Here is a 15,564-nt window from a genome sequence, read left to right as displayed (position 1 = left end):
TTGGTCAGAAAGGCTGCAGAACCCGGTTCTAGAGCGTCTCGTCCAGGTTAAAACACTGAAAGAACCTGAGAGAGCTGCAGTAACAGAAGCGTTTCATAACGCTTCACTTCTAAGTGAGAAAACTAGTTTGAATCAAAACAAACTTGTAGCATTTGACAAAAACTCCAACATGTTCCCTCTGAACGCTACAATACTCTATTAAAACTATTAAAGTACTGTGTAATAATAAAGTTACAGATGATTTTCTGTATGAAAACAAACTTCCACTTCAGTAAAACCTCATGTTTATCCTCCAAACGCTGCTAAAAAAAATGAGTATAAAGTGTGAAAAAAGTAAATAATGAGGTGGTTCTTCTGTCAACTGTCCCTTTAAAAACTACTTCAATCAGTATTTAAGGAGCTGAAGCCTGAAACCTGAGCCTGGCCACATAGAACTAGTAACTACTACTAACTAGTGAGAGAAACCAACTGGAAGATTTAAAGAAATCAGCCGAAGAAGCGAGAATTAAGCTACACTGAAGATGTGGTTTTAAAACAAACTTCATGTTTATCATCTTCATGGTGATAAAGTGGATTTTTCCTTTAATCAAACTACTTTGATTAGTAGTTAAAAGTTGAGTTACAGCCTTAAACCAGGTGTAACTCAAGGTAACCTGTATCCAGTACTATCTGAAGGTTAAAGAAGTGAAACTGGAGACGAGAGAACAAAAGAAAGTAGATTACCTGCCAGGAAAACACTGATTACTTTATGAGTATTAATACTACCTGTTTACTGAGTAATCTAACCTCAATCTAAAGTAAACTGGAGGATTATCCTCTTGACTGTGGTAAAATACAAGTAGAAGGTGTGAACAATCAAGCAGTTTTACATTAAAGTGTAAAATACTGTGATTACTTCAAAAACTACTTTCATCAGCAGTGAAACGTACAACATACAACTAACTAGTGATGGAAGCTGGAGTTATGAGGTGTAAAGACATAAGAAATAAGCAGTTTGTTATCCTGTAACACAGCAGAGGCTGAAAGGAATCAGTTACTGAGTAATCAGGAGTGAACCCTGGAGCATCAGCCTCTCCGCGTTGGTCTAATATCAGTAGAAAGAGTCCAGACTGTCAGTAATCATCTCTACATGGCTGATTATGTCAAATTAACTAATCTAATAACAATAAATAATATAAATTATTGTCCTGAAACTTGTAGCTGATGGGATCAAATCAGATGTAACTCCCACTAACTAGTGGTAACTAGTATCCGGTGGTATTTCTTGAGTGTAAAAAGTGGAGTTATGTCCCTCTGAGGTGTAATCCAGTGAGGAATAAACTCTGCATTATCCTGTTACACTGAATTACTGAGAAATAACCAGTAAAAACTGGAGCATTCTGCTCAAGTATAATGAGTGAAACGTGAGTAATCAAGTACTTTGATCCTAAAGTGTCTGTAAACTGTGATCATTTTAAATAAACTAATTAGTAACTAGTAATAACTAGTATATAAAGAGTAAAAGTGGATGATGGGAGCCCTGCAGTGTCTCCTGTTGAAGAACCGGGAAGTTTCCCTCATAACGGCTGATCGGGGAACTTTAAAGAGGCCGCAGCTCTCCGGAGGGGACCGGAGCAGCTGGCCGGGGTGATGGAGCTGCTGCCTCCGCCCGGGCGGCGCAGGGCCCCGGCCCCGGCCCCGGTCCCGGTGACAGACACGCCGGTGTGTTAATTGGAGTAATTGCTCCCCGGGTGGGACGCCAAGTTGTGCGGATAAAGTTCCAGCGGCGAGCCGCCGCGGAGGCCCCGAAAAGGCGAGAAACGGAGCTAAAATGGAGGTTTGGAGCGGGGGAAGCGTCCCCCGCGCTCCGGCGGAGAGACTCCGCTGCCCCCCGGACCGGCTCCTCTGTTTCCCGGGACAAATAAATGTTTTATTAGCGTCTTCCGGAGCCTCGGAGGCCGTCTGGAGGTCCCGTCTCTCCGGAGGAGAGAGAGAGGGAGAGGAGGGGGGCAGCGGGGATGGGGGGGGGGGGAGAGAAAGCGTCTCGCTGCGACCTCCGGACCCGGGGAAGCGGCTCGTTTCCCGGCCGGGTAGTGGTGTTCCGGGGCTCGGTGTGGAGCGGCGGGGCTCCGGTCCTCCGGGGCTCCGGGGCTCCGCCGCGGCGGAGCAGCCGTTCCGGGAGAACAAGTGGATGTAGCGCTAGCCCCGTAGCGGCTAACGCTAGCCCCTCCAGTTAGCTGCCCTGCTAGCGCCGCCAGCCACGCTGATAACTTAACAACCGAGCACGAACGAGACCGCGGCGGCGGAACGGGCACCGAAAGCCCGCGCGGGGAAGGCACGAGCCCGGCCGGGAGCGGTCCCGAAAGACGCCATCTTTCACGCAGAGAGCGGTGACAGCGAGCAGGCGGCGGGCGGCGGGTCTAAGTTACATCGGCCCCTTGTCCTCCAGAATATCAACTCCTAGAATAAGAAACAGAGCGGCTAAAAGACGGAGAAACACACGGGAACCGTCCGGCCGAGCACCGGCTGCACGCCCCGCACACCTGCCCGCACACAGCCGCCGACACGCCGCACGGCCGGCCGCCGAGCCGCCGACACGTAAAGTTTGACAGGAGAGAAAATTAAAGTTATGAAATTAAAAAAGCCCAATGTGCACTTACTCAGCAGCAGTCCTCCTCTGGATTAATTAAATATATATGTGTAAGAAGCCGATCCACGATGGAATAACAGCCCGGGAAAGCGTGCGGCCGCCTCCTGCCCGCTGAGCCGCGTCCAGCCGCCGGATTTCGGCTTTAGTTTGAGTAAAAATTGAGTAAAAACAGAGAAACTGAAGCTACAAAACAAGAAGAACTCTTCTTCAATCTCATTCAGCTCCAGCCTCAGCACAGCACAGATCCCTGCGCCGCCGAGCTGGAGGAAGGGGCACAAAAACTACTCCCACGGCCCGCCGAGCCGCCCCCATCCGCCGCCGACCGTTTGATATCGACGCGCGTTGCTGTTAAAGTTCGTTAAATCCGGCCGATCAGCGACACCGGGCACCGGGGAGAGGTGTTCGAAAAGCGGACTACTTTTTGTGTCGGTGCGGCGAATTTATTTCACTTTGCCTAAGGAACGGCGGTGCTGCGACTCCCATTGCCTAGGGAAAAAACCCGGATGTAAACTCAGTGAAACTCTATGGAGAGAAAGTCGGCACACACACACACACACACACACACACACACACACACACACACACACACACACACACACACCGTGAAAGTAGTGTGTGCTGCCGCCGTGGTGGTTGTTGGTTGTTACTGACGGGCTCCGTGTGGCTCCTCCGCCGGGCCGTCCGCTCTCAGCCCGCCGCTCGGCCTCCATGTTCGGCTGCTGCTCGCTGCTGGAGCCGCGGTGGAGGAGCAGGTGGAGGGGGTGGAGGAGAGGGGCCTCGGCCTCCTCCTGCTCCTCCTCCGTGCGCCTCAGTGAGTTCAGAGTGAATCTTTGCAGGAATGTGAACGAACAAAACACACGTTTACTGTTAGATGAGGACAAAAACACACACAGAGGAAACAAACTCATTGGCGGGTTTACACCCTAATCTACACCCTCACCTCCACCCTAATCTACAGTCAGCCATTTTCTGACATATGCTTTAAATCATGCATATATCTAGTTTCAGCTCACATGTTTAAAAAATGTTTTCCTTTGTTTGATCCTGTTTAGATCAAAATTAATTAGTGGAGAACTGTGGCCTTGTAAAAACACAGTTTATTTATTTTTTACAATTTCAGGATAGATCTTTTTAATATTTTATTTTATAATTTTTATTTAAATTTTTTTATTATTTCTATTATCATTATTATTAATAACGTTGATAGTATTACTGTTGTTAATATTATTGTCATTGTTATTTTAATTATTATTTACCATGTGTTTTTCCACCACGTTCTTTTAGCACATTGATAACAGTAGTGTATATTTTATAGTGCCTCTGTCATTGTATGGAAACATATTTTGTTTTCTCTTTTTACTTTTTAAAGTTAAAAAACATATTAATTTAAATCAGACACTGATGACATTCATGCAGGTAAATTTTTTATTGACACATTTCCTACTAGGAGTTTCTCAAACACTGAACCTAAGCATCACCATTGTTCACATTCATATTATCGGCAAAGACACACACAAGTTAGAAGACTGACTCACAGACTTGTTCAGATTATATTAAAACAAAGTAACAAAGGAAAGTTACTGAATTAGAAAGAAACTCTGCTCCTCATTATGTTGACGCTTAGTTTTGATGTTTTCCACCTGTGAGGAACATCTGAAACTCAAACCTTTTCATCTTTTACCTTGTTTAGCTGTCTTGCTAAAGGCTCTTACAATAGTAACCACTCTAGAATGACCTTTTAAATTCATTTTTGTTTCTTTTTAGTGTCTCAGTTCTATATCTTGTGCTTTAAAATATTTTATATTTTATTTTTCAAGATGCTTTCTTGCATTTCTAGCACTTTTCTCAGTCTTCCACTTTGGATCTTGCTGTTGTGATCTCTCTTTCAACCAACTTGCATGAAAAGTCGTGTATAAATAAAGTTTTTTTGACTGAATTTCGTGCTTGTCTTTCTGTGGATTGAAGCGGGATGAATTGTGGAGTGAAAACAGGCCCAGTCTGTAGGAGAAAGATTTGAATCTTTCTGATATTTTTCCTCACAAAAACCTCAAACTTCATCTGCAGCTGGAGGCAGTGACTCCGACCGGCCGCCAGAGGGCGACACACCTAAAAACTCTTCAGGAAGCATCTGAATCTTCTAAATAATTTCTTTTTTTCCTCCCAATTTTTCATCTGTTTACGGATAAACAGAGTCCGTCACCACTTCTGTTTGACTGTACCCTGTTACCATAGCAACGCGGAGAAGAGCTGTGATTTAATAAGTGTACTGCCTTTTATTCCTGAACCTAATAATGATAAAGATAAATTCCAATTCAACACTTCCGAATTGCACAACAAGGAAAATGTAAAATAAAGATCAATGTCCTTTTCCATCTCATAGAGTCACAATTTTCCAATTCTTGACCAACAAAAAAAAGAAGCCAAAAATCCAAAATTTTCAAGCTTGCTGTGAGCTCAAAAGCAAAGGAAGTTCTGATATATATCATTCTGCTGACTTTGTTGGGATGTAGATTTAATTTTTAATAACTTTAAGATATTGGAACAATTGAGCATCGTTAGTAAATCTGTAAATTTTGTCATCCTGCCTTAAAGGTGCTGTAGGCAGGATTCAGCATCTCCGCCATCTTGCTTAGGTTTACCTAAGCAAGATGGCGATTTGACCCATCTAAGATGGCCATTTGAAGCCCAGCACAGCCAATCCTGTCCTGTTTTCTCTGACATCACGCCCTTACGCAAGTTAAGCCCCTCCCACAAGAACGTGCAATGAACGCCGCTCGACCAATCATGGTTAGAGCCTCATGGGCTCTTCTGATTGGTCAAAGATACCTGGAGCTGTTGAGATTGATTTTCAGCTCAGAACAGAGACAGATGGAAACGCTGTGCCTTCGCGGTAGTGCAATTATGCTACACTCCTAAAGGATTATCAATGGATACTCTAACATTTAATCCAAAGAAAACACAGAAAAATTAGCATTGACTAGCAAAATCCTGCCTACAGCAGCTTTAAAGCTCATGTCCGGAGTTTTGAAAGAGAGAGGTTTTTTTAATCTAATGTCTCAGGTTCCCCCTCCCTCTGCTTTCATGAGCGACCAAGCCACGCCCCTTTAATTGTGCACGCTATTATCCGTCGGGTGAAAATGAGAGCCTCTGAGTCCTACAGCATCCTCCATGTTGAGCTGTTTACGGTGGATGTTCAGCAGACGGTGGATATATCCGAGGTGAGCGCGGCGGCTGCTGCAGAGCTAACTCTCCTCTGCTGGGCGAGCGGCCGTGCTCTCTGGCTGCTCCACACTTTGATTGACAGCACGAGAATGCGTAAGCTCAAAATCTATTGGCTGATGCTGACCGGCACTTTTTCGGATAACATGGGGGTCTATGAGACAAAGGCGGGGCTCATAAATAAATTTTTATATTGCTTTATGCTAATATTATATTGTAGTATCGAACCAGACTGACACATTGAAGCTCTGTTGAAAAATGATTCAGACGTTGGAAACGAAGGAAACTCCGGACACGAGCGTTAAAGGTGCCTTAAGGAGTTTGCACGTTTTATGTGAAACAGCGGCCCCTGCAGGCCTTGGGCGTAATGCAGCTTAGTGAGAAACTCGTTCCTGTGGCTTGCGTGCACGGAGGAGGGGAACTCCTTCCTCGCTTGTTTAGTAGCGCTCCAGTAAAATGTAAGTGTCTTCTCCCTGGTGGAGTCTGTGTGGAGCTGTGGCAGTGCTAGAAGCCAGTCTGTTCTTACTTTCTGGAAGATCCTGCTCAGTTGTTGCTCACTAAGCATCTGGCGGAGTAATGGCGGGCAAAGCGAAACTTAACGAGCCGGAGCGCGCATTACGTCATTCCTTTCAAATTCTCCCCAAAAAAATTCTGGTGCCGGACCGGCACTGTGACTTTCAAGTGACAATTTAGCGCTGTTAGAGGTACTTGTAATGAATATGTCAGGGCACATTGTACACATCATTAAAAATGTGTAGCATATTTATGGTGGAAAATAAGTATTTTTAAGGTTGTAAAACTCCTTAATGCACCTTTAAAAAGAGCATGTTTTAAAAATCCATTCGTGACCCACACAATTTTAATGAATAGAAAAACACAGAAAAATGCTTAAACTGAAACAAAACAAAACTTGAGTTGGTATTTTTTTATTTTTAAAATATATGGGAAAAGAAAACGAATGCTTTGAAAGTATGATTTATATATTCAAACAAACAAACAAACAAATAAATACACGATTAAACTCTACTTTGTGATATTTGACAGAGCACAAAATGTAAACCCATACATGTACAATTTTGTTAAAACTAAAAGTGGAGAAAAAACAGATTGAAACGATTAAAAGCGGAACTAAATATAATCTAGTTTCTGCCCAGACATATTTTCCCCAGTACCTGATACTTGCATATGATTGGATGAATGGAAACCAAAGAGAGCTTCTGATTGGTTGTCGTCTGCCCGAGGTAGTGACGGAAGCACCTGATTGGCTGGGAACGACTGTAATGGCCGCAGCCGGTGCCGCTGTCTGAGCCGTGTGGCGCTCGGTGGAATAAATGCGGGATAAAAAGCGGAAAAAAGCAGATTTCGTCTCTCTAATGTGACATTTTGTGACGTTGTCATGGCGACGCTGGTGTTGGATAACGGCGCGTACACTGCGAAGATCGGATACAGCCAGGAGAAAGTGAGGTGGGACTGTTAGCTCGGCTGCTAGCGGCGTTTAGCTGCGCGAATACTGGATCATTTACTTCATTTGTGAGCTTAATTCTCAACTTATTTTATTGTGTTTATTCAATTCCACTGCGGTCACATCAGTCTTGCCAGGATCTGTCCACAAATGTATCAAAGCTGGAGGATGTACACCGAGCTGCAGGGATGCTGGATGTTTGCACTTGGCAGACAGAATGATGGAATGAAGCTCTTTCTCCCGCAGCGTCATCCCGAACTGCCAGTTCCGCTCCAAGACGTCCAGACTGAAAACCTTCACGGCCAACCAGCTGGACGAGATCAAGGATCCCTCCGGGCTCTTCTACATCCTCCCGTTCCAGAAGGTGAGTGAGCGGCTGGTCCGTGCTCGCCACCCCCCCGTCCCCCCCCCCCCCCCCCCCCCCCCCCCCCCGTTAACCCGCCGCTCCCTCTGCAGGGCTACCTGGTCAACTGGGACGTCCAGAGGAAAGTGTGGGACCACCTGTTCGGGAAGGAGATGTTCAAGGTGCGTCGCGGTCACGCCTGAATTTCGTCCCCCTCTGACCTCTGACCTCCTCCGTTTTCCGTGTTTTGTTTCCCGGGGTTCAGGTGGACTTTGCGGACACGAGCATCGTGGTCACCGAGCCGTACTTCAACTTCTCCTCCATCCAGGAGTCCATGACCGAGATCCTGTTCGAGGAGTACCAGTTCCAGTCTGCTCTCCGGATCAACGGTGAGTCTGGCGCCGGGGGGGGGGGCGGGGGCGGTTCTGATGAACCCTGACCCTGGACTGTTTCCTGCTCTGTGTGTGTGTGTGTGTGTGTGTGTGTGTGTGTGTGTGTGTGTGTGTGTGTGTGCGCGCGCTGCAGCCGGCTCCCTCAGCGCTCACCACTACTTCCACGCCAACCCCTCCGAGCTGTGCTGCCTGGTGGTGGACAGCGGCTTCTCCTTCACCCACATCGCCCCCTACTGCCGGGGCAAGAAGCTGCACGAGGGCATCCGCAGGTCAGGGTGGTTCTCAATCCGCGGCTCTGCCCCGAAGCCCGGCCGCTGACACCCCGTGTGTGTGTGTGTGTGTGTGTGTGTGTGTGTGTGTGTGTGTGTGCGTGTGCGTGTGCGTGTGCGTGTGCGTGTGCGTGTGCGTGTGCGTGTGCGTGTGTCCTGCTGCAGGATCAACGTGGGAGGGAAGCTGCTGACCAACCACCTGAAGGAGATCATCTCGTACCGGTGAGGCGCCGGCACGAGTCCCACTGCCGCAGGGCGGCGCCCATCCAGCTTGGCTCACCCGGGGGACTGCGTGTGTGTGTGTGTGTGTGTGTCTGTGTCTCAGACAGCTGCACGTTATGGACGAGACACACGTGATCAACCAGGTGAAGGAGGACGTCTGCTACGTGTCCCAGCAGTTCTACAAGGACATGGAGATCGCTCAGTGAGTCTGTGTGTGTGTGTGTGTGTGTGTGTGTGTGTGTGTGTTTTCTGACTGTGTGTGTGTGTGTGTGTGTGTGTGTGTGTGTGTGTGTGTGTGTGTTCCAGGCTGAAGGGGGAGGAGAACACGGTCATGAGGGATTACGTTCTTCCAGATTTCAGCTCCATTAAAAAAGGCTTCTGTAAGGTGAGAGAGAACGTTCTCTGGTCTTCACAGCTGTTCCACTGATATGAGGAGCAGAACAGGCCTCATTTATCAATCTGTGCGTAGAACAGGTCCTAAATTCTGTCGTACGATTGAAGTTGAGAATGTGTGCAGGAATAAAGAACGCCTGTGGCAGAACATCAGCGAGAACTCAGTCTGGACCAGGGGTGTTCAACCTGCGGCTCTGGAGCCACATGTGGCTCTTAAGTCCCTCTGTAGCGGCTACATTAATAAACATTTAACTTAGTTTTAAATTATTATATGATTTGGTTCAAAGGGGATTCAAAAAAGGTTCAAGTGAAACTGGGAAAAATAACAAAAACCACAAGAAATGGAGGAAAAAGTGAAAGAACAGCTTAAAAATCCTGAAATATTTCAAATTTCTAACATAAGAAAATGAAATATGGCAGAAAAAAAGCAAACAAAACTGTTTAAAAAGAGGAAAAATGACTAAAATTTCAAAACTGTCAACAAAAAAGCTCAAAAAGAGAAAAAAACTGTTAAAATCAGGAACAAAAACTGGTTCAGTGTAATAAAATGTTTCTGTTCTGAACTGGAGGGAAACTTCATGATGCTTCATCAGATCTGGTTTCAGTCTGAAGCTTCCTGAGCTGCATTAGAGGTTCTTTACGGCTCCAGAACTGCTGGACTAGAGGAAAGTCAGAGAAAAGGTTCTTTTGGCGGCCGATAAGTGACGCTGCGTCTCGCCCCCGCTTTGCTCTTCAGCCTCGAGAGGAGATGCTGTTCAGCGGGAAGTACAAGACGGGCGAGCAGATCCTGCGGCTCGCCAACGAGCGTTTCGCCGTGCCCGAGATGCTCTTCCACCCGTCCGACATCGGCATCCAGGAGATGGGGATCCACGAGGCGGCAGTGGACGCCGTGCAGGCCCTGCCCGAAGGTCCCCCCCCCCCCCGTCCCTCCCCGTCCCCCGGACCAGACGCCGTCCGTCCGTCCATCCGTCTCACCCCATCCTCTCTGCTTCCAGACATGCAGCCTCACTTCTACCGGAACGTGGTGCTGACCGGCGGGAACGCGCTGTTCCCCGGCTTCCGGGAACGTCTGGAGGCGGAGCTCCGGGCGCTCGTCCCCGCCCACCTGCCCGTGTCCGTCCTCCTGCCGTCCAAGTGAGACACGACCGCGCAGTCCTGCGTCATGCGAAACGACAGAACAGTGAAAACAGAAGTAGAGACGCAACATGAAGACAAATATAAACAGACTGAGGAACAACCAGACTCTGAATGTACCGGGAGACACAGACCCCGCGCCGATGTCTCCCAAAGAGACGTAGAACAACATCAAAGAGACAAAACAGAACACGTAGAACGACCTCAAACAAAATAATCAAAAGAGAGGTAGAACGACCGCAGAGAGACAAAAAGTCTCAAAGTGAAGCAGCAGAACGGCATTCTGTTTGACAGTAGTGAGAAACGTCTTTTTGTTTGTTGATTGACTTCCAGTCGGATTTGATCTCCTGAGTTCATCACCAGCAGCGTTCTGTCGTCCACATGCTGAGGGAATGACATCCTGTGTGTGTGTGTGTGTGTGTGTGTGTGTGTTCCTGCAGTCCTGTGTGTTACTCGTGGGAAGGAGGGAAGCTGCTGGCTCACAGCCCGGACTACGAGGAGATGGTGGTGACTCGGGATGACTACGAGGAGAACGGACACTGCATCTGCGAGGACAAGTTTGACATTTGAGCCCCGTCCGATCAGATTGTGCGCCCACACACACAAACACACACTCAAACACACTTCATCTGGGAGTGGACCTTGATCTCCCCCTTCAGGATTTATTAAACGTGTTTATTTCAGTTCCAGAAGATCAGATTTCCTCTCTGATTGCTCCAAATCCTTCTGCCTGATGTGAAAACACGAGGGATGAATGCGTTAGTTGGTTTTTGTCCGATCATCCTACTGAAGAGTTTTTGTCTATTTTTCATTAAGGTGTTTTTTTTCCTACTGAATATTCTTCCTACAGTATCTTACTTTTTAATAAAAACTATTGAAATGCTTTGGAGTTGCTGTTTCTTGAGTCGTCATGGTTCGTCTTTTGTGTGTCGGGTGTTTATTCTGATCTTTGGTTGTTGTGACTGTGTTAGCTGTTTGGTGTGTGTTGATGTCAAAAAGAGTTAAAAAAAAAAACTTCACTGATATTTTGAAGGTTTAAGGCTTTTAAACCACTTCAGCTGTTCTCACTGAACACTGATGGGAATTTTATTCATTTAAATACCACAATTATTGTTTCTGATATATTGATAGGTAAGGTAGGTAAGGTAAGGTACTTTATTGTCATTACACAGTGAATGTACAATGAACTTCCTCTCTGCATTTAACCCATCCATCAATGCTGCTGAAGCATTCCGTAGGATCAGTGGGAGCTGCCGAGAGCGCCCGGGGACCCAGCTCCAGATGGAGAGCCAGGCTAGTGGTCAGATCACCTGACTAGAGGATTGATCGTTGTGCATGTTATCGGTTCATTGATTTCATTATGTCAAATGCCAAGATGATTTGGAGATACTTTTATCTGTCTTCGATATGTCAAACATGAGTTGAAATGTAGATTGAGGAACTATTTTTATGATCAATATATATGTTGCTACATATTTATGATTTATTACCATCTTATAGAGCAGTGTGATCAGACGATCTTTTAAAGGGTTTAAAACCTGAAAGACGCTGTATTTTTGTGTAGGGCTGACATTTTGATGATGGAAAAAAAGCTATTTTTTTAATTGTACCATTACGGTTTGTCATATTCCTGTTGATAAGTGCACCATGTGACTCAACACCGTTAAAATGTAAAATACATGATGAGAAATAATTCACACAAGATGACTCACATTTACATTAACATGATGTTCCAGAATTTCATTTCCTAGGATGGAAAAGGCGTCGCCGACATTTCTTCTTCTCTGATTGGCTGCCACTCGTCAGAAACAGCCAATCAGCGCAGGGGAGAGGCGGGCCATGGCGTCGCTGTACTAGACTTTATGAATTTGGCCGTGAAGTTGTGGCGGGAAGAACCGGACTCGGCAGAACTCTCGGTAGCTCAGTTAGCTTCAGTCGGGAAAATAAAAATAGTGAGAGGAGAAACTGTGAGGTATTTACATCTGAGTCCTGTCGATTTAGCATAATTCTAAAGCCACTAAGTCGATTTTGTTGCAGTGACTTTAGCAGCTAAACCTAAATTCAGCTGCTTGAGATGGAAGCACAGAAAATGGTCAAAGGCAGAAAGCCGATGAAGAAAAAACCTTCTGAGTTTGAATTGACTGAAGAGAACGGAAAGAAAGAACTGAACGGATCAGAAGAGGAAGTCCAACCGAGTGAGTTTACTAGTTTCAAGATTTAAGTTCACTGTTTTAGTCATAACGGAGATCAAGGCTAATTGATAGCATAGCTGCAGCCGCCATCTTGGATGAGGACCCACTGGCCTCAGGTTGTTCTTTTAGAAGTTTTTTTTTTTAAACATAAATGAAATGACCATTAGAGAGTGAGATTTATGTAACCCAGGTTATCAGACTGTGGTATTTTGAATCTAAATTACACAGAAAGAGAATAAGAAATGCTCCCTGAACAGAAAAGATGCAAATCATACAAGATGAGAGAAGCTTTTAAATTAGAACATAAATAGACATGTGAAATTACCATGGGACATCTGCCATAACTGCTTATTTTACTGCACGTTTTGACTTATTTATTTTCTGTTTTTATGTATTTTTTCTAATGCACTGCACGATTTTTCTGTTACTTTATCAGATTTTATCTCAGGTACTCATTAATTTGTTATTGTTTTTATCACTGAAACCTGCCTGAATGACAATCAAACAATCTGAGTAAAGCAGGGATGTCAGACATAAGGTCTGTGGGCTGAAAGTGGCCCACAAAAGGCTCCAATCCAGTCAAACTGTCAAAAAGTTTTTCATTTCAGAGAAAGTATTGATTTTCACTGAGATATCAGTGATGCTGCTATGGCATTAGCATTAGCCTCACAGCCATGCCTTGACTGTCCACAGGGGAAACTCCAAACACAGCAAAAGCAGTGAAGAAGAGGACCAGTCCCGAGTTTGACCCGCAAGAGGCCATGGGGTACAATTCCCTTCATGCTCTGGCTCCACGTTTCAGCTTTAAAACAGAAGAAAAGAGTTTAAAAAAAGAAAGTTCCTGTACCCTAAACCAAGACGTTTGCCACTGTTTGGTTCAGTCAGGTTGTAATGTTTCCTCATCAGCTGATCCTGATACCATTCTGATCGATATTTACCTTGTTCTCAGGACTGTCAATCATCTCAGTTGAAGTTGCATCTGTTGGAAATAGAAAATAATGTATATATCAGATGCATTGTCCGTATTTAGATGCAGGTGTTGGTCATCCTGATCCAGCAGCTTCTGAATTTGTTCCTCTCCTTTTAGCTTTGATTCACTTTCATTTTTCTTCTTAATCACAGTAAAAGTTTTGTTTCCCTCCAGTCCCTCACGAGCTTTTCTCTCACTCTGAACTCTTTCTGTTTTCTGTTTTTTCTCATCTTTTAGCTTTAAATTGATACATTTTCTTGCTCTGTCAGTCACATCCAGCAGTAATGCAGGTGTTTCTGTGGCGCTGTAGCAGCTCACTGTGGTCAGACAGTGACCCCTAGTGGTCCAACATAGTATCTCAAACTGTGTTTTGATCACGTGTTATTAATTGTTCCGTCTCCTCTGGTCCTGGGTTTCTCTCCGCCCACTGCTGCAGGAGCGAGGTTCACTCCATGCTGGAGAGGTTTGGAGGTAAGCGGTCGATCGGGATTGTTGTGAGACGACGGCGGTGTGAACGGCGACTCACGTTTCACGCTCTGCGCCTCCAGCCGACATCAGCAAGGCCATGCAGGCCAAGAAGAAGCGCCTGGAGCTCCTGACCAAAACCTCCATGAAGGAGAGCCAGCTGAAGGTGGAGCAGCTGTGGAACAACGCGCACACACACAGGTCCGGTCGGGTCCGCACGCTCACACACTCACGGAAGGGGAAGTGTTTTCCACGCAGACGTGTGCCGTGCGTACAGGAAGAAGATGACCCAGCAGTATTCCCAGAAGGTGACGTCGGCTCTGCAGGAGTGGGAGACCGAAGCCCAGCGCGCCGCCGAGCAGGAGGAGACCCTCAACGTCAGTCTGATTCCCGAAGCTTTCATCTGGAGCAGCGTTCTGCAGCCTTTATGACCAAAAGAGTCGTTTCAGTGACTTTCCTCAAGTGCAGTAGTTCTGGAGCCATAAAGAACATTTAACCTTTAAAATGAGGAGAATGCAGCTCAGGAAGTTTCATTTATAGTTTAATGCACAAACAAAAAACTTCATTCAATTAACGTTCATGAATGAATGAATACAAAAACTAGATCTTATGATGCATTTATGAAGTTAGAGTTAAGAATAATGAACATTTTATTACATTCAACCTATTTTGTACATGATTTTAACAGTTTTGTTCCTATGTTCAAGCATTTTTTGTTGACAATTTTGAAATTTTAGTAGTTTTAACCTTTTTACCTCCTTTTGAGCAGTTTTACAGGCTTTTTTCCAACCATATTTATGTTCTTTTAGAAATTCTCAACATTTCATGTTTTTTAAGCCATTCTATTACATTTTTCCCCATTTCTTGTGGTTTTTGCTTTTTTCCCTAATTTTACTTGAACCTTTATTTGAATCTGTTTTGAACAGAGAGCGACAAATCATACAATAATTTAAAAATAAGTTAAGTGTTTATTCATACATCGTAGTGAAGGCTTCATGGAACCGCTGCGGAGGGACTGAAGAGCCACATGTGGCTCTAGAGCCGCAGGTTGAACACCCCTGCTCATGTTCATTTGGTCCACTAGAGGGCAGACTGACCCCCTCGGCCTGGACCGGCCCTGTTTGTGTTCAGAATCTGTTCAGGCAGCATCAGAAAGTCCTGCAGCAGCTGCGAGCCGCCCGGGACCAGAAGCTGAAGAGTGTGCAGGAGCTGTACGAGCTCTTCGTCAAGGTCAGTGTCACTCACACACACACACACACACACACACACACACACACACACACACCCAAACGAGGCAGCGAAGACGACGCGGGTGGAGCCGTGAGCGTTCTCCGCTCCTCCCGCAGGACATCGAGGACCTGGAAAAGAGTCAGGAGGCCTTCCTGCAGGGGGCGCAGCAGGAGCTGAAGAAAGAGATGACCCTGCTGCAGAAGAAGATCCTCATGGACATGGTGAGTCCGGCCTGCAGGTGGCGCTCCGCTCCGCGTTCACCTGTGAGCAGAGCAAAGGGGAATGTCCTGCGCTTTACTGACACTTAAAAGAGCCATTCACATGCAGGGGGCGGGGCTTACAGGGTGGACTTGAGGACACGCCCACAAAATAGATGTTGATCTGTTTTTGTTTGTGTTTACTTGTTGATCTGTTTGTTGCTTTTCTAATAGTTGTGTTTACTTTTTTGTTTTCTGCAGCAGCAGCAACAGATGGCCGACGTCCGCAAGTCCATCCACTCCATGTTGTTCTAGATGTTTCCACGGCGACGCCTCCTGCAGTTTTGGAGCCACGCTGTTACCATGGTTACTGTGGCAGAGAGGGTTGTCGTGGTTACGCCCATTTTTTTTAGTTTTTATCGACTCAGACTTGATCGGTCTGGCAGT

General features: G+C 45.9%; 3 protein-coding genes across 4 annotated transcripts in view; 2 read left to right on the top strand and 1 right to left on the bottom strand.

Annotated features, from left to right (window-relative positions):
- Positions 1-2,946, bottom strand: part of phf21ab (PHD finger protein 21Ab) — a 32,993-nt gene extending 30,047 nt beyond the window's left edge. Inside the window, exon 1 of one of the 2 annotated variants that reach the window (XM_030096232.1) lies at positions 2,640-2,946. The gene's annotated coding sequence lies outside the window, so the exon portion shown is untranslated. The remainder of the gene's footprint in view (positions 1-2,639) is intronic. The other variant, XM_030096233.1, reaches the window with a different exon arrangement.
- A 4,177-nt stretch (positions 2,947-7,123) lies between these two features.
- On the top strand, positions 7,124-10,952 carry actr6 (actin related protein 6). Its single transcript, XM_030096017.1, has 11 exons — positions 7,124-7,312; positions 7,557-7,674; positions 7,767-7,835; positions 7,919-8,042; positions 8,179-8,314; positions 8,480-8,536; positions 8,640-8,738; positions 8,843-8,921; positions 9,666-9,837; positions 9,925-10,063; positions 10,504-10,952. Exons 1-11 carry the CDS (start codon positions 7,245-7,247, stop codon positions 10,631-10,633), a joined length of 1,191 nt encoding a protein of 396 aa, XP_029951877.1. The 5' UTR covers positions 7,124-7,244; the 3' UTR covers positions 10,634-10,952.
- Positions 10,953-12,152: 1,200 nt separating this feature from the next.
- On the top strand, positions 12,153-15,432 carry sycp3 (synaptonemal complex protein 3). Its single transcript, XM_030096969.1, has 8 exons — positions 12,153-12,258; positions 12,949-13,021; positions 13,662-13,696; positions 13,774-13,891; positions 13,968-14,067; positions 14,822-14,920; positions 15,037-15,141; positions 15,379-15,432. The coding sequence occupies exons 1-8, from the start codon at positions 12,153-12,155 to the stop codon at positions 15,430-15,432; spliced, it is 690 nt and encodes a 229-aa protein (XP_029952829.1).
- The last annotated feature ends 132 nt before the right edge of the window (positions 15,433-15,564 follow it).

This window comes from Salarias fasciatus, chromosome 7 (assembly GCF_902148845.1).
Source record: "Salarias fasciatus chromosome 7, fSalaFa1.1, whole genome shotgun sequence".
Taxonomy (NCBI): Eukaryota; Metazoa; Chordata; class Actinopteri; order Blenniiformes; family Blenniidae; genus Salarias; species Salarias fasciatus.
Note: the sequence above shows the minus strand (reverse complement) of the source record. Positions and strands in the feature narration are given on the sequence as shown.

Excerpts from the sequence above, each read along its gene's own strand:
- actr6 (XM_030096017.1), top strand. The coding sequence starts at position 7,245 with ATGGCGACGCTGGTGTTGGATAACGGCGCGTACACTGCGAAGATCGGA. Across the intron at positions 8,739-8,842 it reads AAGGACATGGAGATCGCTCA|GCTGAAGGGGGAGGAGAACA; the intron begins GTGAGTCTGTGT and ends TGTGTGTTCCAG. Across the intron at positions 8,922-9,665 it reads TTAAAAAAGGCTTCTGTAAG|CCTCGAGAGGAGATGCTGTT; the intron begins GTGAGAGAGAAC and ends TTTGCTCTTCAG.
- sycp3 (XM_030096969.1), top strand. The coding sequence starts at position 12,153 with ATGGTCAAAGGCAGAAAGCCGATGAAGAAAAAACCTTCTGAGTTTGAA. Across the intron at positions 12,259-12,948 it reads AGAAGAGGAAGTCCAACCGA|GGGAAACTCCAAACACAGCA; the intron begins GTGAGTTTACTA and ends GACTGTCCACAG. Across the intron at positions 14,068-14,821 it reads AGCAGGAGGAGACCCTCAAC|AATCTGTTCAGGCAGCATCA; the intron begins GTCAGTCTGATT and ends GTTTGTGTTCAG.